Source organism: Theropithecus gelada, chromosome 6, assembly GCF_003255815.1.
Source record: "Theropithecus gelada isolate Dixy chromosome 6, Tgel_1.0, whole genome shotgun sequence".
NCBI lineage: Eukaryota > Metazoa > Chordata > Mammalia > Primates > Cercopithecidae > Theropithecus > Theropithecus gelada.
This window is the reverse complement of record NC_037673.1, coordinates 34578382-34599515: the sequence shown is the minus strand read 5'-3', so window position 1 is coordinate 34599515 and position 21134 is coordinate 34578382. Positions and strand designations below refer to the sequence as shown.

Here is a 21134-nt window from a genome sequence, read left to right as displayed (position 1 = left end):
AAGGAGAAGTAATGAATTAAAGATGGATCATTTCAACAAGGGCACTTTACTGCTTTTCCCCATTAGAAAGACCTCTAAAAAAAAAAAAAAAAAAAGAAAGACCTTCAAGCAAAATTGCTCAATGTCTCACTCCAGCCATAATTTCTACTATTTGTTAATATTTTCTTCTTAATGCATTAAACATTTACTGAGCACCACCTACAGTGTACCAAACAGCTTGTTTGACCACAGATATTTTAGAAATGAACAAGGCATAGTCCCTGCCCACAAAAACCTCCTGATTAATGGGAGAAAGGTCTGTTAAAAACAAGCACAGGACCAAGTGCCAAGGGCTGCGATGGATGGAAGCCACTTGGCTCTCGAACATTTCTCTTTAAACTGAATTCTAATTGTTCTACAAACATATTTACTAACTCTAAAGACAAAGACACTTTGTAGCTTTAAAACTGTACATCAGATTAGATGGCAATGAAAGGAAATAGAGTTACTTTCAAATAAATTAAATCACTCTAATTCCATTTGAATTAGATCCACCCGTTTTAGAGGATGGGCATCCTTAAGTGAAACAGCTGTCTATACCAGCTCAATGACACTTCGGGACATTTTTTCCCCAGATGGAAAGAACTGAAGTGTTTTGTTTGTGCCTTTATGGCTATCCTAATCTCCCTTCTTGAACCAAAGTACAAGTTGTTCAGAGGGAATGTTCCCCCTTCAGAAATGCATATCCTCACTCCCAGTCCCTGGTTGACTTACCCTGTCTGGGTTTTTGTTTTTCTTTTTCTTCCTGTTTTTCCCCATGCTTCTAGATATCAGGCTCACATTTTCAAATGCTGTGTTTGTTTTACTTTGTGGTTTGTTTTTTGCAGACTGCTGCCAAGCTAAAGACCAGTATATTGAGCAGTTCAAAGACACGCTGAGCACATCTGTGGCCAAGTCAATTGCAGGATTTTTTGCAGAACCTATTCAAGTGGGTACATGAATCTAAGACATTAATGGAGCTGAATCTTCAATTATCAGAAAGTTTTAACTCATACATTCTAGAGAATTCCAAATGAATTAAGTGTTTACTGTGTCCGTCTCTAAATTTGTTCTCTTGGTCTCCTTGAAAGAAAGAAGACACTGACTTTCAAATGATCTTTTAAAAACCCTCTCCTCCATTTCCACCAGACAGGTGAAACTACTGAACTCCTAAAATTCTTAAGAAGAGGAAACCCTGGCCGTTTTTAGCTGCTTAGTAACATCCACATTGTCCAAAGAACTCTTTCGTTAGTCTCACCAAATTCCTCTATTCTACTGTTTTCTAATCTCGGAAAATAATCAATGTTTGCATCTTTTTTCCAGAAGTCATGGTGTAGAGTAATAACTCCTCTTTTCACCCGTCATGAAAACTGTTCTATAGACTGTTGTTAAAATTGCTAGTGTTACCATCATGATATTGATGATAATGATGATCTAACTTTTTGTATACTTTGAAAGGCTGATGCTATTATTATAGGTCTTCTTGGTCTGGTCTTTTGCAGGGTGTGAATGGAGTTGTCCAGTACCCAAAGGGGTTTCTAAAGGAAGCCTTTGAGCTGGTGCGAGCAAGGGGAGGTGTGTGCATTGCAGATGAAGTAAGTGGCATGTAAGGGTGCCATTGAGTGCTGTGGGAACAGGAGATGCACAGACAGAAATCTCCTAAACTTCCTCCGTGTTCCAGGCAAAGTCTCCAAAGTTTGCCTACAAATGAATGAAATTTTTGCTAGCGGGCTGGTTGATTTGTTAGTACATTCGCTGATCAGTTTAACAGGTACAACAGAATTTAAATATCCAAATTGATGTCTATCAAATAAGTTGCTAACAGTCATATATGATGTTAATAGACCGTGACTCAATGTATTTTTTAAATTCCTTTCTAGGGATTGTTTCAGGGGCTGACAAACAACATAGGAAATTTAATCTCACAGCCAAGTTTTTTGTTGTTTTTATTTGTTTAGTTATTTTGAGACAAAGTCTCGCTCAGTCGTCCAGGCTGGAGTACAGTGTACGATCTCGGCTCACTGCAACCTCCGCCTCCTGGGGTTCAAGGAATTCTCCTGCCTCAGCCTCCCGAGTAGCTGGGACCACAGGCATGTGCCACCAAGCCTGACTAATTTTTGTGTTTTTAGTATAGACGGGGTTTCACCATGTTGGCCAGGCTGATCTTGAATTCCTGACCTCAAGTGATTCGCCCGCCTTGGCCTCCCAAAGTCCTGGGATTACAGCGTGAGCCACCATGCCAGGCCCAATAGCCAAGTTTTTAATCTCAATTTTTGCAAAAATAATATTTACCAACCTGGCAGCATACACCTTTCTGACAAAACTTGCCTGGAAATAATGTGGGGTTTCTTTGTTTGTTTGTTTTTGAGACGGAGTTTCTTAAAACAACAAGAGAAAGTTTCTCTCTTGTTGCCCAGGCTGGAGTTCAGTGGCATCCTCTGCCTCCCGGGGTTCAAGTGATTCTCCTGCTTCAGCCTCCCAAGTAGCTGGGATTACAGGCATCCGCCACCACACCCAGCTGATTTTGTGTTTTTTAGTAGAAACTGGGGTTTCTCCATGCTGGTCAGGCTGGTCTCAAACTCCTGACCTCAGGTGATCTGCCCGCCTTGGCCTCCCAAAGGGCTAGGATTACGGGCATGAGCCACCGTGCCCGGCCAAAATAATGTTTTTAAAATAATAATAATAATCCAGCCTCTAAATTAGAAGAGTACCACCACTGCAGATACTGCATTTGAAAATAGTTCCCAGAAAATTGTAACATAGATTTAATTAAAGCAGCATTGGTGGAATAAGCACGCTACCCCCAAGGGCATTACTTTAATGGGAATAAAATTCACTGGCTATGTGAGCTCTAGCTGTGTGTTTTTAAAAGGGATTAATTTACCTATGATTATACCTTATATTAGACTGTATCAAAGAAAGTAGTCCTCTGTCTATTTAGAATAGCTATGGAGATTAAAAGACCAGAGGATGATCACGAGGGCCACAGAAGCCCTGCTTTACTGCTGGGTGACCTATCTTGATTGGACTAAGAGGTGGTTAGACCAGCCAAGGACAAGTGGAGAACCTGTAAGTATGTTTCACACCTATTTCAGTCCAGCCATCATTGTTGGAATAGACTTCCTCAACTAAAAATTTCCTACAGCTAGGCTGGGCGCGGTGGCTCATACCTGTCATCCCAGCACTTTGGGAGGCTGAGGCAGGCGAATCACTTAAGATCAGGAGTTCGAAACCAGCCAGCCAACATGGTGAAACCCCAGAAATTTTGCAATTTCTGCCTGGGCAGCTGGGTCTCTGTTATGCCCAGGTGCATTGGATGTCCCTGGTGTACCACAGGCAACTTGGGCCAGCCTGCTCCTGCTGTGCCCAACCTCCCTTCTCCAATCTGCCCACAAACCGATGGAAGTTCTGGCTGGAGAAAGATAATCTGCTATTTTAAAAAGAAGAGAATATCCAGTCAGTTTGAAATTAGCTACATCATTTAAAAGGATAAACTTTGGCCTCCAAATCAGCACATAGTGAAGCTATCACAGTCAGACTAATTAAAGAGATGGTAGGCTGAATTCAAAGGAAATATGAATTTCAGAATTTTCTGTCTTACAGTTTTATGACTTTCAAACAATGATTGAAAACTGTCTAACACAGGTATCCTTAAGAAGGACTATTCCGAGGCCTAGGTAAAAATAAGGATAGCTGGAACTTTCTGAGTACTTACTGTGTGTCAGGCACTGTTGATAACACTTTGCACATGTTAACTCAGTTCATACCTATCAACAGTTCTATAGTTCTATATGCCCCATTGCTATTATTCCTATGTATTAATCCTTTCTCATGCTGCTGATAAAGAAATACCTGAGACTGGATAATTTATAAAGAAAACGAGGTTTAAAGGACAGAGTTCCATGTGGTTGGGGAGGCCTAACAATCATGGCAGAATGCGAAAGGCACATCTTACATGGCAGCAGACAAGAGACAATGAGAGCCAAGCAAAAGGGGTTTCCCCTTATAAAACCATCAGATCTTGTGAGACTTATTCACTACCATGAGAACAGTATGGGGGAACCGCCCCCATGATTCAATTGTCTCCCACCAGGTCCCTCCCACAACACGTGGGAATTATGGGAGCTACAATGCATGATGAGATTTGGGTGGGGACACAGCCAAACCATATCATCCCATTTTAAATATAAGTGAATTTAGGTCCAAGGTGGTTAAACAACCTGTCAAGCTTATGCCCTGAGTAGGAATAGGTCCAAGACTCAAATTTAGGCTCCCAAAACCACATGACTAGCCACTGTATCAAGCTGCCCCTCCAAAATGACAGAGCGTGGTATAGAAAGGGCAAATCATGGCAGAAAGGGAAGGAACACAGGATAGAAAAACCTGAGTGCGGAGGGTCAGTTCTGCCGAGGAGCAGTCTTACACAAGTCATCTTAATTAATATTCAGTGCCATTCTTTTCTTTAAAATGTGGAATTTGGATTAAAGGTAGAAAACTGGCAGCCTCTGGGCCCATACTGGCATAGACTGATTTTGAATTTGAAACTGACTGCAGGGCATGCCCACCCATAGTCCCCACCACACTTGCTGTCATGACCCAGCCTGCTCCTCTCCCTAATGTATGCTCCTCATCTGCAAACACCGTTGAGTTTATGGACGTTAGAATGATCCATCTCTGTACTACTGTAAGAGTCTATGAAACTGATACTTCCTCAGTGACTAAACATGGTTTATTGTTCTACATAATTCCACACATTTGTAACCGAGTCCAAAGCTTGTACCACTTGCTGCAAAACAGTCAATAAATCAAGCAATAAGGTTTGGGGCAAGGAAGACCACCTTATTTCGGGGAGCAAGCAAACCGAGAAGACGGCAGACTCATGTCCTAAAGAACCACCTTGGCCAAGGCGGGCGGATCACGAGGTCAGGAGATCGAGAGCATCCTGGCTAACACGGTGAAACCCCATCTCTACTAAAAATACAAAAAATTAGCCTGGCCTGGTGGCGGGCGCCTGTAGTCCCAGCTACTCAGGAGGCTGAGGCAGGAGAATGGAGTGAACCCGGGAGGCAGAGCTTGCAGTGAGCCGAGATCGCGCCAGTGCACTCCAGCCTGGGCGACAGAGCGAGACTCCGTCTCAAAAAAAAAAAAAAAAAAAAAAAAAAAACCACCTTAAGCAAATGTGGGTTCCTTTTATGTTAAGGGAAAGGGGAAGAGGGAGGGGGTTGAGGTCAAAAGGTGACTGGTGACTACAGATATTTGAGCCACAGCAAGGGTAAACTTTCCTCCTTGGTCAGGTTACAATACTGTTATAAATTTTTAATGTAACATTATTACTTGTGTGTACACCCTTCTTATCTCCTCAGGGATTCTTTTTAAAGCATCCCTGCCTTAGTTAAACTATAAACTAAATTCCTCCCATAGTTAGCTTAGCCTATATGCAGAGATAAACAAAAGCAGTTAACCTAAAAGACATCATCACAGTGGGAGGATGAGAGCAAGCTGGTTAGGAGCAAAATGGAATATGTCATACTAGGCTTCCTTTTCACTGTTACACATTGTCCAAGCAATCTGATTTTTCACCATTTATGCCATTTATGTATGGTATTTAGATAGAGTGAAAAAGACAGGCAGGAAGACAAAATGGATGGATTTTCCACGAGCTCCTCCTACATTATCCCATTTGGAAAAATCAATCAGTTGCCCAGAGGCTAATTAGTAGGAAGGAGGCCACCCAGGATTCCAGCCCAGGTCTGTCTGACTCCTGGGTTAAGCTCTTCTCCTATATTAGTCACTGTCATCTAATTCTAACCCCCAGAATCTGCCCTTGCTGCAGCAGCCTAGAGAAAGTAGGAAAATGAGAAGTGAATCTGAGAAGGACGCTCACTCTTTTTTTTTTTTTAAGATGGAGTCTTACTCTGTCGCCCAGGCTGGAGGGCAGTGGTGTGATCTCGGCTCACTGCAACCTCTGCCTCCCAGGTTCAAGCGATTCTCCTGCCTCAACCTTCTGAGTAGCTGGGACTACAGGCACCCGCCACCACGCCCAGATAATTTTTGTATTTTTAGTAGAAACGAGGTTTCATCATGTTGGCCAGGGTGGTCTCGAACTCCTGACCTCAGGTGATCCACCCGCCTCGGCCTCCCAAAGTGCTGAGATTACAGGCGTGAACCAACACGCCCAGCCTGGAAGCTCACTCTTTTAAGTGCATTTTAGAATGAGCTTCAAGTACTCACATCCCTAACCCCCGTTTTGCATTGTGTCTATGTGTGGAGAGAGACAGAGAGACGGACAGGGAGACTGAGAGCCAGAGAGAAATCAAGGAGACTTCACCAGAAAGGCTCTGGCAGAAATGTGTGTGGAGATGTTTGTGTGACTTTATTTAATCAGGCACTACTGCCACCCTGTCATTCATTCCATAAGTGCTTACGAAGTGTCTACTTTGTATCAGGCACTGTGCTAGGTGTTGCGGATAGAGAATGGAGAAAGACACAGTCCCTGCCATGGGACATGCCCACTGGTGATAACAGTCCTCTATGAAAGCCGCTGATGGCAGCATGCCCAGAGTACCTTGAGAGGGAGCCTAACTAAGGCTCAGGAGAACCTTCAGAAACCAAGTGATGGCAAAGTTTGTTTTTTTGTTTGTTTGTTTGTTTGTTTGGGGGTTTTTTCGGGGGAGGGTTTCGAGAGGGAATCGTGCTCTGTTGCCCAGGCTGGAGTGCAGTGGCACAATCTCGGCTCACTGCAAGCTCCACCTCCCTAGTTCATGTCATTCTCCTGCCTCAGCCTCCCGAGTTGCTTGGGACTACAGGCACCCGCCACCACGCCCGGCTAATTTTTCAAATTTTTTTTGGTAGAGACGGGGTTTCACTGTGTTAGCCAAGATGGTCTCGATCTCCTGACATTGTGATCCCCCTGCCTCAGCCTCCCAAAGTGCTGAGATTACAGGCCTGAGCCACTGCGCCTGGCCAGCAAAGTTTGTTTTGAAGCACAGAAGAAGTCAGTGAGATGAAGCAGCAGGAAGAGGGTCTTCTAGAAAGAGCGAACAGCATGCACAAAAAAACTAAGGTCAGTTTTTAGTCCAAACCACAATTTCTAGATTAGAGGAGTTCAACCCTGAGTTAACTGCCTCGGCTGGGTCCTCCTCATGATACAGTTCTCAGGAAGGGGAAGGCATCCCTGGAAGAGGATGACCAGTTGAACTGGGCTGGAGCAAGTGCCGCAGCTCCACCTGACTGACGGTAACTCCCTCTTCATCTATCCTGGGGCAGACTCAGCTTCTCTACTTTTCCACCCTGCTTTCTTACACAGAGGAAATGCTCATCAAAAACTGTTAATCATAATGATCCCTTTCATATTATTTGTACGACCCTCATTGAGCCTGTGACATACTGTTGTATTTCTACTTGATGGATGAGTTAGCAGAGGTTCCAAGGACTTAAGAAACATACCCAGAATTGCACAAAGCTAGGAAATGACTCTTGATGCCTAATATCAGGCATCAGATTAAGCGCTTTGTCCATGATACTACAGGATGCTGATGATAATGGCTGATGATGGCCATAATGAGGAGGAGGAAAAGGAAGAGATCAGAGAAGAAAACAGCATTTCTTTTTTTTTTTTTTTTTTTTTTTTTTTGAGACAGAGTCTCACTCTCTTGCCCAGGCTGGAGTGCACTGGCACAATCTCGGCTCACTGCAGCCTCCACCCTCTGAGTTCAAGTGATTCTCCTGCCTCAGCTTCCTGAGTAGCTGGGATTACAAGCAACTGCCACCATACCCGGCTAATATTTTGTATTTTTAGAAGAGACAGGGTTTCACCATCTTGGCCAAGCTGGTCTTGAACTCCTGACCTCATGATCCACCCGCCTTGGCCTCCCAAAGTGCTGGGATTACAGGCATGAGCCACTGCACCCAGTCAAAAACAGCATGTCTTGATGGGTTTCCAATTGTTTTGAACTTGTTTTCCCAGGTGCAGACAGGATTTGGAAGGTTGGGCTCTCAGTTCTGGGGCTTCCAAACCCACGACGTCCTGCCTGACATTGTCACCATGGCTAAAGGGATTGGGAATGGCTTTCCCATGGCAGCAGTCGTAACCACTCCAGGTAGGACCCACAGGCAGTTTGTGTTTGCTTCTGGGCCTCGTACATTGGGCTATGGTATTAAACACGTGTGTTGGAACTTGTGTAGATTGGAGACAATCATGGAAACCGCACGATGCATTTCCCAAGCAAATGAAAGAGAGAAACAGTCTGTCTGCCTGACTGTGAAACAGATGGAAGAAAGACAGCCCTTTTTTTTTTTTTTTTTTTGAGACAGAGTCTTGCTCTGTCGCCCAGGCTCGAGTGCAGTGGCACAATCTTGGCTCACTGCAACCTCTGCCTGCCCAGGTGCAAGCAATTCTCCTGCCTCAGCCTCCTGAGTAGCTGGGATTACAGATGTGCACCATCAAGCCCAGCTAATTTTTGTATTTTTAGTAGAAACGGGGTTTCACCATGTTGGCCAGGCTGGTCTTGAACTCCTGACCTCAGGTGATCCACCTGCCTTGGCCTCCCAAAGTGCTGGGATTATAGGCGTGAGCCACCGCACCCCCATCGGAAACCAGCCCATTCTGATCTTCCTGTAAGGAAGACTAATTCTCCCATGCCTACCATGAAATGGAGGGTTCCACCACACTTTAGAGGTATATGGAAGAGGGAGAGGGGATGGAAAGAGGAGAGGGGTGGGAGAGGGTTCTAGTATCTCTTCCTCTTCTTATAAGAAAACCAGTTCCTTGGGCTTAGATAGGGCCCCACCCTGATGACCTTATTCAACCTAATTACCTACTTAAATGCACTATCTCCAAATACAGTCTCATTCAGGGTTAAGGCTTCAACCATATGCATTTGAGGTGATACAATTCAGTCCCTAACATCTACTATCAGTTGAATGAAGAATGAATTGGATAGGATGCCATTTACAACACGAAGTAACTGTAGTCCAAATGGCGCCATGAGAGAATGTGGACAGTAATGTGTCCCTCTTTCCACACCTTCTATTTTTTCCCTCTAGAGATTGCCAAATCTTTGGCCAAACGCCTGCAGTACTTCAACACCTTTGGAGGGAACCCCATGGCCTGTGCCATTGGATCTGCTGTGCTTGAGGTTGGTGCCAGTGGCCACATTAGCCACATTTCACAAATGACTCTTTCAAAACCACACACGCATTGGCAGAACTCTATCATGCTGAATTATTAAAGGGGAGAGTTAATTCATAGTTTATCCATTAAAGTTAGATTTCCGTTTATTATTCTGCCTTCTCCCTTTTTAAAGATCTACTTTGGGTGCTTGAAGTGTTGGATAAGAAATAATATATAATAAACCTCACATACATGGGAAATATAAAAATTTTCCTAGCCAGCTGAAATTTCTTTGTTATCTGGGTAGTGATTTACAGATGTTAACTGCTATCCTTGTAATTAGTTTCATGTTGGCCTTCTCTTGTACATTTTTTTCTTCCTTCCTTTTGTTGTACTATTATAAATTGAATGACTAAGGAGACACTGAGTTCTACATGCTTACAACAAGGTAATTCAGCTGTTCAGCCCTACACCCATTGATTTAGCCTGGGATCACATCTGTTTAAAAAAAGATTTATTTTTTATATTCTTGCTAACATGCCTAATATCATGTGCTTAAAGAACTATAACAAATTTCTGGAAGAATGTCTAAGAAGTAAATGACAGTGTTTTTTTGTGGGGAGGAAAACTAGGTGGCTGGGGGCCAGGGGTCAGCAAGAGTCACTCTGCTGTATGTACTTTTATGCTTGCTGATATTTATATATATACACACACATATATATTTATATATGTATATATATTTATTTATTTCAATAGCTTTTGGGATACAAGTAGGTTTGGTTACATGGATGAATTGTATAGTGGCAAAGTCTGAGACTTTAGTGCACTGTCACCCAAGTGGTGTACATTGTACACAATATGGAATTTTTCATCCCTCACCCCCCTCCCACCTTCTCCCCTTCTGGGTCTCCAATGTCGATTGTGTATCCATAGCTTAGCTCCCACCTATAAGTGAGAACACTTATTAGCTGCTCCAAAAGACATTATTTTCTTTTTTATGGCTGAGTAGTATTCCATGGGGTGTGTGTGTGTGTGTCTGTGTGTGTGTGTGTTTGTGTGTGTATACACACCGCATTTTCTTTATCCACTCATCAATTGATGGGCTCTTAGGTTGGTTCCGTATCTTTGCAATTGTGAGTTGTACTACAATAAGCATACATGTGCAGGTGTCTTTTTGCTATAATGACTTTTCTTCCTTTGAGAAAATACCCAGAAGTGGGATGGCTGGACCAAAGGGTAGACCCACTTTTAGTTCTTTGAGAAATCTCCATACTGTTTTCCACTGAGGTTGTACCGATTTACAGTCCCACCAGCAGTTACACTCACTGATTTTTGACCATGAACTTGATTTACCTATTCCAAAAAAATGAAATTTAAAAGTATTTTTAAACAAAAATAAATAAGTAAATGCTGCCCTTGCTAATTAAATAGTTATTTTCGAAAACAATCAAATCATGAGATGAGAAAGTATGGGTAGGAATGTGTCATTTATTTGACTTTGTGGACATTGCCAATTTTTTTTTTTTTTTTTTTTTTTTTGAGAAAGATTCTTCCTCTGTCACCCAGACTGGAGTGCAGGGACACAACCATGGCTAACTGCAACCTCTGTCTCCTGGGTTCAAGAGATTCTCATGCCTCAGTCTCCTAAGTAACTGGGATTACAGGCATGCACCACCATGCCCACCTAATTTTTATATTTTTGGTAGAGATGGGGTCTCACCATGTTGGCCAGCTAGTCTCAAACTCCGAACCTCAAGTGATCCACCCACCTCAGCCTCCCAAAGTGCTGGTATTACAAACATGAGCTGACATTGCCAACTTCTTTTAAAAAGTGCTTTGTTACCTCAACCAATTTAGAAGGTAGAGAAGGTTTAGGTGAACAAATAGGTCTTTAAAAATAACAAGGTTTGCCTGGAGTCATGCAAGTATTGTCAGCTAAATAAAAATACAGTATTTTTCATGTGTCTTGTCAAGAACCCCAGGTGTTTGCTGTAAGTAGAACTGAGATAAAAATCATTTTATATCTTCTAGTGCCCTGGCTCTGGGCTCAGACAAAGAGGCCAGAGCCCCAGACCAAGTTGCTTGGGCCATGAGAGCCCACGTCTGGCTGAGGACTGCTGAGCAAAGGTCACCATCTTCCAGTAGGGAAAGCACCTGTGAGATTTCTTTCCTCAGAGCATTCATCCTATTCATGACTATATCCCAGTTCTCAGCAAAACCTGACAATAACAAGCCTTGGGATTTTAGAATCTACATTTTCAACTGCATTGAGACATACCTTTTATTCTATTCTAAACTATTTTTTTGTTTGTTTTTTTGAGGCAAAGTGTCATCTGTCACCCAGGCTGGAGTGCAGTGGCGCCATCTTGGCTCACTGCAACCTCCACGTCCCAGGTTCAAGTGATTCTCCTGCCTCAGCCTCCTGAGTAACTGAGATTACAGGAGCCCACCACCGAGCCCAGCTAATTTTTGTATTTTTTTTTTTAAGTAGAGACGGGGTTTCACCCTATTGGTCAGGCTGGTCTCGAACTCCTAAACTTGTGATCCGCCCGCCTTGGTCTCCCAAAGTACTGGGATTACAGGTGTGAGCCACCACACCTGGCCTATTCTTTCCTAAATTCTTAGCCACCTCTGAAGGTGAGGGAGTTGGGGGCAGAAGCATATCCCCTCCCCTAAGACTTTTCTTCTCTCCTTACGACAAATCTTTTTGTAGTCCTTGTGGTCACACTAGACTTGTTCTGGATTCTGTTTGGTTAGGTTACAAGAGGGCCATGTCCAATGACTTCTCCACGATTCTCAGTCAGTCTTAAAACTTCTGCCATGTGAGATCATTTGGGGCTTTCTCTCAACAGGTGATTAAAGAAGAAAATCTACAGGAAAACAGTCAAGAAGTTGGGACCTACATGTTACTAAAATTTGCTAAGCTACGGGATGAGTTTGAAATTGTTGGAGACGTTCGAGGCAAAGGCCTCATGATAGGCATAGAAATGGTGCAGGATAAGGTAGGTGCTGATCTGCTCCTCTCTCTGCAGCTGCTTGGGCCAGCGGGAGATATAGGAGGAAACATTAGCTAAACTTCGTTTACTCTCAGGGAGAGAGCACATACAAATGGCAAGCTTTCAGCAAAGCCCTTTAGAGATTAGTAGAGAGTGTTGAGTATGAACAAAATGTTGACAGATCACCAAGAATTCTAGAGGGATGAGGGAGAGCATTTGGGAAAAGAAACCAACATTATCCCTGCCATCCTAGGCAAAGAGCATAGGCAATGACTGAATACTTAGAAATACAGGGAAGGGAGGAAATTATTTGGGGAGAAACAGAAGGAAGTAAGAAAGAAGGGCCAGGAAAGGTTATGGTGAAGGTTTGGGGTGAGGAAGTTAAATATATATTAGGGGTTGTTTTTGGTGTTGTTGAGACAGAGTCACACTCTGTCACCCAGGCTGGAGTGCCGTGGTGCTATCTTGGCTCACTGCAATCTCCGCCTTCTAGGTTCACGCTATTCTCGATCCTCAGCCTCCCGGGTAGCTGGGATTACAGGCACGCACCTGTAGAGACAGGATTTTGCCATGTTTCCCAGGCTGGTCTCAAACTCCTGACCTCAAGTGATCTGCCCATCGTGGTCTCTTGAAGTACTGGGATTACAGGCGTGAGCCACCGTGCCTGGCTCACGTTGAGTTTTTTGTTTGTTTGAATGCTTACTTACTTGTGAATGGATTTCAACCTCCCAAGTAACCAGGGAGGAATGTTGCCCACTGAGACCTCTAACTCATCATAACAACAATTGAACTTAGCATCTTCCCCCAAACCAGATATTTCTCCCAAGATCACTGTTTGTTTCTCACCCTCCACCATTCTTCCAATTACTCAGCCTCCATACCACAAAATCATCTGACTCCTCCTCTTCCCTTGTTTCCAACATCAAGACCCATTGATTCCTTCTCTGCCATATCTCTCAAATATTTCCCTTTGTTTCTACTGCAGTCCCTAGAGTAAATGCCCATAGGAAATTGTGCCTTTCCTCCATAAAATCAAAGCCTGAGAAGAGCAGGAGAATCTTGGGAGAAGGGAGGAGTAGCCAGACTAACCTCATGTCCACAGGGATCCAGCTTTCCCTAGCAATTTCTAGCTCTTTGGTCTTACCACCATTCTACTTTAGAAGTACTGATGCTCAATTTTTTACTCTTTAGACCAGACATGAGTATAAGTCTCTTCAATTCATACCACATTTCAGAGCCAGTGCAAAGCTGGGATGTTTAAATAAGATTTGAAAGCCAAGGGAAGACACCAGGAAAGTAAACAAAGGGTAATATGAGACTAAGATCCCCAGCTCACGGGTCATTTTATTTATTTATTTGTTTTGACCCCAACTTGCTTTCTACAATGGAGAACTTCTAATAAGCTATAACGTATTTAAGTGTGTGGACAAGTACAAGAGTTATTGCAAGGCTCAGAAGAGTTCACCATAATCTCCACCCAAGGGGTTCCCTCAAAGCTGTCTATACTCCTCAAAGTGTAGACTCGAGAGAGGAAAGCCCAATGAGAGAGGAGGAGTTCTTCCTTTTTCTCTGTTCCGAACCCAACCTCTGTGTGCTTAAAGTCAGATGAACAAAGATGTTCATCACAACTTTGTCTTAGTAAAACACCAGAACCCCCCTCCCAGATGACCATTCGTACAAAACAAGCTAGCTTATGGCATCTCCCCACTATAATGGCATAGATATATATGTGACATGGAAATATGTGCAAGCTATATCGTGGAAACAATAAAACAGGTTTTTCTTAGTCCATTTGTGTTGCTATAAAGGAATATCTGAGGCTGGGTAATTTCTAAAGAAAAGATGTTTATTTGGCTCATGTTTCTTCAGACTGTACAGGAAGCATGACACTAGCATCTGCATCTGATGAGGGTCTCAGACTGCTTCTGTTCATGGTGGAAGGGGAAGAGGAGCTGGCATATGCAGAGATCACATGATGAGAGAGAGAAGGGGAAAGCAAGAAGGAAGGGGTGGGTAGGTGCCAGGCTTTTTCCAACAACCAGCTCTAGAAGGAACTAATGGAATGAGAACTCATTATGGAGAGGACAGCACAAGACATTCATGAGGGATCTGCCCTCACCACCCAAGCACTTCTTTTTAGGACCCACCTCCAACACTGGAGATCAAACTTCCATTTGAGGTTTGGAGGGTCAAATATCCAGACTAGAGCGAGGTTATAAAGTAGTATCTATAGAAGGGGCTCTTTTTCTCTTCGCTGAACCATTTGTTAATATAAGCATGGGCTCTAAGGGCAGACCACCTGGATTTAAATCCCAGCTCCTACATCCCCTAATTCTACTCACTGTGCGCTCAATGCCATTCACTCTCCAAATCCAAATGCCACTCAAACTTTTCCTCAACCATGGAACATGGTATTTTCCCCTCTATATCTACCTATGGAAATCCTAGTCTTTTTCAAGATCAAGCTCTCCATCACATCTCCTTAAAGCTTGCCTTTGCTTCTGCTCTATCCAAAAGATCCACCCTTCAGAGAATTCCTCTGGTACTCACTGTCTAAGGAACTGCTTTGAAAAGATCTTTCCCACTATATTAGTCCATTCAGGCTGCTATAGCAAAGTTCTATACATTGGATGTCTTATAAACAACAGAAATGTATTCCTCATGGTTCTGGAGACTGGAAAGTCCAAGAACAAGGAGCAGGTTGACCTGGTGTCCAACGAGGGCCCACTTTCTGGTTCATAGATGGTGCCTTCTTGCTGTGCCCTCACATGGTAAATGAGGCAAAAGAACTTTCCGGGGCCTCTTTTATGAGGATACTGATCTCATTCATGAGGGTTCCACTCTTGTAACCTAATCACCTCTCAAATGTCTCACCTCCAAATATTATGCCTTCACTTTGGATATTAGGTTTCAATGTATGAATTTTGAGGGACACAGACATTCAGTCTGTGTCACTTAATCTGTATTTGTTTACTCACTTTTTATGTATAAATATCTTATTTTCCTAAATAAGTTTACACTTTTGAGACCAGGAAACATATAGATGGTGAGTGCTTTGTGTTTGTCGATTAATTTCAGGCCCCTGCAACACATCATACCACATTCACGTAGTTATAACACCCAAGAACTTTGCTATAATGCTGTCCAGCATCACCCAGGATAGGTACTCTCATATTCTGTTGGTAAGGAGGTACAGCTCTTTGGACAGCAATTTGTCTGTAGCTCTCCAAATTTTAAATGTCTATACATTTTTACGTGGTGATATGGTTTGAATACGTGTCGCCTCCAAATCTCAGATTGGAATGTAATCCCCAGTGTTGGAGGTGGAGCCAGTGGGAGGTGTTTGGATCATGGGGGCAGATAACTCATCAGTGGCTTGGTGATGAGTGACTTCATGTGAGATCTGGTTGTTTAAAAATGTGTGGCACCTCCTCACTCCCTCTCCTGCTCCTGTTCTCACCACATGACCCATCTGCTCACCCTTTGCCTTCTGCCATGATTGTAAGTTTCCTGAGGCCCTCACTAGAAGTGGGTGCTGGAGCCATGCTTGTACAGTCTGTAGAACTGTGAGCCAATTAAACCTCTTTTCTTTATGAATTACCCAGTCTCAGGTATTCCTTTGCAGCAACACAAGAATGGGCTAACATACCTGGCAATTTCTAGAAGTGTGTCCCAAAGAAATACTTTCAAAAGTGTCTAAAAATATGTATGAATAGGAATATTTGCAGCATTGTTTATAACCATGAAAAAATGGAAACAACCTAAATGCTCAACATTAGGAGATTGAGCAAATTACTGCAATGAGATACTAGGTAACCTTTAAGAAGACTAGGTCCAAATATACTGACATGGCAAGATGTCCAGGATATACTATATATTATTAAAAGGAAATTGCTAGACATTATAAAATGACTTATTCTTTTAAACATGCATATAGATGTATTTACATGCGTAGAAAAAGTATCTGCTTCGCACCAAATTGTTAATAGGAGGTGTCCCTTGAAATAGGATAGGAAGTGGAGAAATGTTCTGGTTTTACTTTATGCACTTCCAGAACATTTGAATTATTTTCAAATATTAAGTTTATAATTCTTTAAATACAGATTCACCAAAAGAGATAAACATGACGTTCCATTACACACTCATCAAGAAGTTGAATTACTAGCATGCCCACTTCATTATCAAGTAGTTGGGGCATAGGCATGGGCACAAGGGCCTCAGCAGGCTGCGCTATGGCTTTAGCCTCAGTAGAGTTTCAGACTCTGCTTTTTTCCCTGAAGAAGGCATACAAGATGTTCAATTAGCCATAGCAGTTGAGGCCAGGTAGGAATAAAATGGGCAAGGGAGCCAAGAGGGTGCTGGCCCAGAGCAAGGCTGGGTGAAGCCACACAGACTCCGCCCATTCAAAACTGTCATGTTGGCCCAGGCATGGTGACTCACACCTGTAATCCCAGCACTTTGGGAGGCTGAGGTGGATCACTTGAGGTCAGGAGTTCGAGACCAGCCTGGCCAACATAGTGAAACCCCATCTCTATTAAAAATACAAAAATTAGCCAGGTGTGGTGGCAGGTGGCTGTAATCCCACTTACTCGAGAGACTGAGGCAGGCGAATCACTTGAGCCCAGGAGACAGAGGTTGCAGTGAGCCGAGATTGCACCACTGCACTGCAGCCTGGGCAACAGAGTGAGACTCTGACTCAAAAATCAAAACAACAACAACAACAAAAGAACTGAACCCCCAATCCAACCTTCCCTCCAGATTACTCTCTGGTCCCTCTGGCCTCTCGAATCATATTTAATGCCCTTCTAGTTCTCACAGTTTAGCCCTAAATTATTTTCATTGACCCTTTCCAATCAATCATAAGCAGGAATGCATGATAGCATTTTGGGGTCAATGAGAAGATTCTAGTCCTTCCCTCTCCCTCCGTTCCTTTCTGATCCAATAGTCTGAAAGTTTGAATATGTATTTTGCTTATCTTAAGGCTTTAAGACAGACCAAAATGAGCATATCTCTCTAGGAGGTCCCTTCTTATTACAAGAAATAGAGGATTGGGGAAAGAGTTGGATCTGGGGTTGGTGGGAAGAAGGAAGTGGATGGCAAAGCCCAGAGCGAGGGTGGGTAGGAAGTGCGGAGGATGTAATGAAGCTGGGCACACTGGAGGGGCCCCGCCTACCTCACGAGGATCGCAAGGGCTGACCCAGAGCAAGGTTCATGTCTTATGCATCTAAAACCGGAGAACCAGCCCGGTGCAGAAGCTCAGTGAGGCTGGGCTACGGAGAAACCATGGCAGCAACACGCCTCAGCGCTCATCGTGGAAAAATTAGAGCAGGGCTTAGCCCTGGCACCTGAGGACCATTTTAAAAATGCAGATGCCTAAGCCCTACTTCAAACATTCTAATTCGATTGGCCTAGCATGAGGCCCAAATATCTGTCGTCTGAAAGCCTTCCAGGTAATGCAGATATGTTGTCAGGTATAACATGACTAAGTCAGAGGGAGACATTTGTACTCACAGACTGGGAAGACAAGAGATGCACAGAAAGGATGCAAGTCAGTTCAATGTCTGACCCCACAGGGAGGGGACCTGCTTTGGATGGCCGGGGATCTGAACAGCCTCTCGGCTCCTGGAAGCACTTACCTTTCCTAACCCTGGAGGATGCAGTCTTGGGGGAGAAAGAGCAAGTCCTGCAAGCAGGGAAATTAGCTCCTCAGCTGTCCCACCGCCCTGCCCAGGGAAAGCTCAGGCTGCTGGTGCCTTTGCGCAATTTCTAAGCCATTTCGTGGCCTTTGAAATGAGCCCTTTCCATGGGCAGAACAAAGTGAAAAGTTAAGGAGAATTTCCACGTAAAACAGACTCCAAATTTAGCTATTAAGAAACCAGACTCCCAAGGCAGCCATTAGCAAAGCTAAGATTCACTGACTATCCGCACAGAACTTCATTTTGTCTTTTGGGAATTTGGGATGAATTGGGATTAAAAACAAACATTTTTAATAACATCCTCCAAAAATCTGGTTCAGCAATTAGCAACTTTATTTAATTACAGGGGAAGGAGAGGACAGAGAGAAAGAGGGAGAGAGAGAAAAAAAGAGGGGCATTGATGGCTGGAGGGTTTTTCCTTTTTCCTCTCTTGGAAATAATTCCTGTAACCATTCCAACACCAAATAGAAAGCTTTCTAAAAATATATTTACAGATGAGCCGCCGACCTCTTCCCCGTGAAGAAGTGAATCAGATCCATGAGGACTGCAAGCACATGGGGCTCCTCGTTGGCAGAGGCGGCATTTTTTCTCAGGTAAGAGAAAGACTGGTCTTTACCTATCGCTCTAGGTAGGAGTCTCTCTGGTTTCCTAGTGCTGGTCACAGTTTCTTCACAACTGTGCCGGGGTACCCAGCCACATGTCATCTAGGGATGAAGCTCGGGTATGCAAAAAAAAAAAAAAAAAAAAAAAAAGGCGGGGACAGTGCACCTCTCGGGCCACGAGGGGGCGCTGAGTGAAAATAGTTTGGTAGTCGCGGCTCTGTGGTAAAGATAGAGGCAGACACAGGATGGTCAAAGCAGACAATTTACAATACGGATGATAAGAAACATCACATTCATGCTATAAATAATTTATCTCCTGTATAATTAATCCTAGTCCCTGTGAAAGCAATTCTGGCCGTTCTTAGCTCAGCCCTGGGTTCTGACTTGGTGACCCTGCTAAGCCGTAGTGGCCTCTGTGGCCGGGAGCAACCCGACAGCCTTGGCAGGCCCGGGTGACGCCTGTCGGAGAGATGGAGGACCACCTGGGCATAGCCCCCAATGCCAAACTCAAAATCAGCCACAGCCGGTGTCCCTCACCCTTAGGCTGGGAGATTCAGCGAGTGGAGCCCTCCTCACTCCCTTCCTTGAAAAGCCACGCCCAGCTCCACAGTGGGAACCCTGGCTTGCCCTGCACGCACTGCCCTAGGGCTGCTGCTGCCGTGAGTGAAGTGAGCTGCCCCTCAATCCCTCACAGCAACAGGCCCCTCCCCAGGAATGGGCTCCAGGGCAGAGACTTAAGAGAGAAGGTAACATCTGCTCCTCCCTAATTTGTCCTGTCCTTTGTCAACTTTCTTTCCCATTTTAAACATGCCTCATCCTTCCCAGTTTCCTTGCTCCATCCCTGCCTCTCACAATTTCAGTGGATACTGAAATACCTACTTCTTGCCTCATACTTCTCAGATAAAATTGAAACTATCAGGCAAAACCTCTATATAAACTCATCAGTCCCCACATTTATTCTTTCCCCGTGTTAGTCCCCCCAGCCTGCTGTCACAAAGTGCCATAGACTGGGTGGCTTATACATCATAGAAATTCATTCCTCATAGTTCTGGAGGCAGAGAAGTCCAAGATCAAGGTGCCAGCAAGTTCAGTGTCTGGTGAGGGCGCTCTTTCTAGGCAGCCATCTTTCAGCTGTGACCTCATATGGCAGAAGGGGCAAGAGAACTCCCTGGGCCTTCATGGGCTGTGCCCTCCTGACCTAATCACTTCCCAAAGGCCCCACTTTGCAAGACCATCACCTTAGGAGTTAGGGTTCCAACACAGGAATTCAAGGGGCAGAGGCACAAATGTCCAGATCATAGCACCTCCTTCCCTGAAGGTTCCAGAAATGAGACATTTCTCCTGTTGAAATCTAGATCTTCCGTCTGTGTGCTTGTTTCTCCAAGCTCCCTCCACCTTCACTCAAGGAAACATCCCCATGTTTTCTTGCATCTTCAACTTTTCCCCAACTTCCCCTTTAAACAAAACAGACTTAAAGTTCTCCCAGCTCAAACAACAAAACCAGAATGAGCACTTTTGCTGGGATGTGCTCCGTGATTTTTTTTCTAGTCCGTGATTTTTTTTCTAGTCCTAGTCGTAAATATTTTTCTGTACAAATCAGATAGCATAATTTAATGATTATGAATCCTAAGACATACAATTTATAAAGACATGAGATACTTGTGTACTTGCTTAGCTCTTCCTTTGTTATTTGGCAAAATTTGTTATGTGCTAAGCAACAGGTGTTATTCTGGAAACTGAAACTATTAGGTTGGTGTAAAAGTAATTGCAGTTTTTGTGAGTTTTTTTTAATTGCAAAAACTGTAATTACTTTTGCGCCAACCTAATATGGTGATAAACAAGATCTGTTCCTTCCTTCATGGAGCTGGTGGGAGAGAAAGTCAAATACATAGAAAATTATCAAAGGTATTCAAGGGAGAGAGAGAAGGGACTTCCAGGCCAGGCTTTTTGGCTAGCAGAATCTTAAATAATGAGATAAACAACCAAACTGTGCATGAAACACGGCAGAGTACAAATAACTGATTTTGCACACCACATTGCACCACACAGATGTGGCTAGCGCAAAGGCTTGAGGTAGTCAGTGGAGGTGGTATGAAGCCGTTCCTGCTTGTCAGGTACTGTCCTAACACTTTGCATAAACTGACTCATTCAATGCTCCCAACAAGCCTGTAAAACAATTATTATTATTATCCTTATTTTACAGATAAAGGAAAAGACACACAGAGAGGTTAAGTAATGACAGAACCAGGAGCCAAACTCAGGCAGTCTGATTTCAGAATCTGTCCTCTGAGGAGGACAAATCTAAGGGGACAAGACTGGAGACAGGGAGTCCCTCTGGGAGCCAAGGACGCTGTTTGAACTTCAACTGTGGTAGTAAAGATAGAGGAGACATTCTGAGGATAATCCTGGAAAACACACAGAATGTGGGTATGAAGAGCAAGAGAGAGTCCACTGAGGCAGGAGAATCATGTGAACCCCGGAGGCGGAGGTTGCAGTGAGCCGAGATCGTGCCACTGCACTCCAGCCTGGGCAACAGACGGAGACTCTGTCTCAAAAAAATAAATGAATAAATAAATAATAATAATAATAATAATAAAGGGCAGGAGAAGGAAAAAGCTGCCCAGGTAGAGGCAGAAAGCGTGGACAGGTATGAAGAGAGTAAGAAAAGTGTGAAGTCATGGAAGAAAGAGACGGGAGAGGTTCAGGAAGT

General features: G+C 43.8%; 1 protein-coding gene across 3 annotated transcripts in view; it reads left to right on the top strand.

The window, feature by feature from the left end:
* Nucleotides 1–21134, top strand: part of AGXT2 (alanine--glyoxylate aminotransferase 2) — a 42885-nt gene that overhangs the window by 20198 nt on the left and 1553 nt on the right. For 2 of the 3 annotated variants that reach the window (XM_025388369.1, XM_025388368.1), the window contains exons 8-13: nt 867–967; nt 1521–1613; nt 7985–8117; nt 9064–9155; nt 11983–12132; nt 18317–18415. In XM_025388369.1, the coding sequence (XP_025244154.1) occupies nt 867–967; nt 1521–1613; nt 7985–8117; nt 9064–9155; nt 11983–12132; nt 18317–18415 (668 nt within the window). The remainder of the gene's footprint in view (nt 1–866; nt 968–1520; nt 1614–7984; nt 8118–9063; nt 9156–11982; nt 12133–18316; nt 18416–21134) is intronic. The other variant, XM_025388370.1, reaches the window with a different exon arrangement.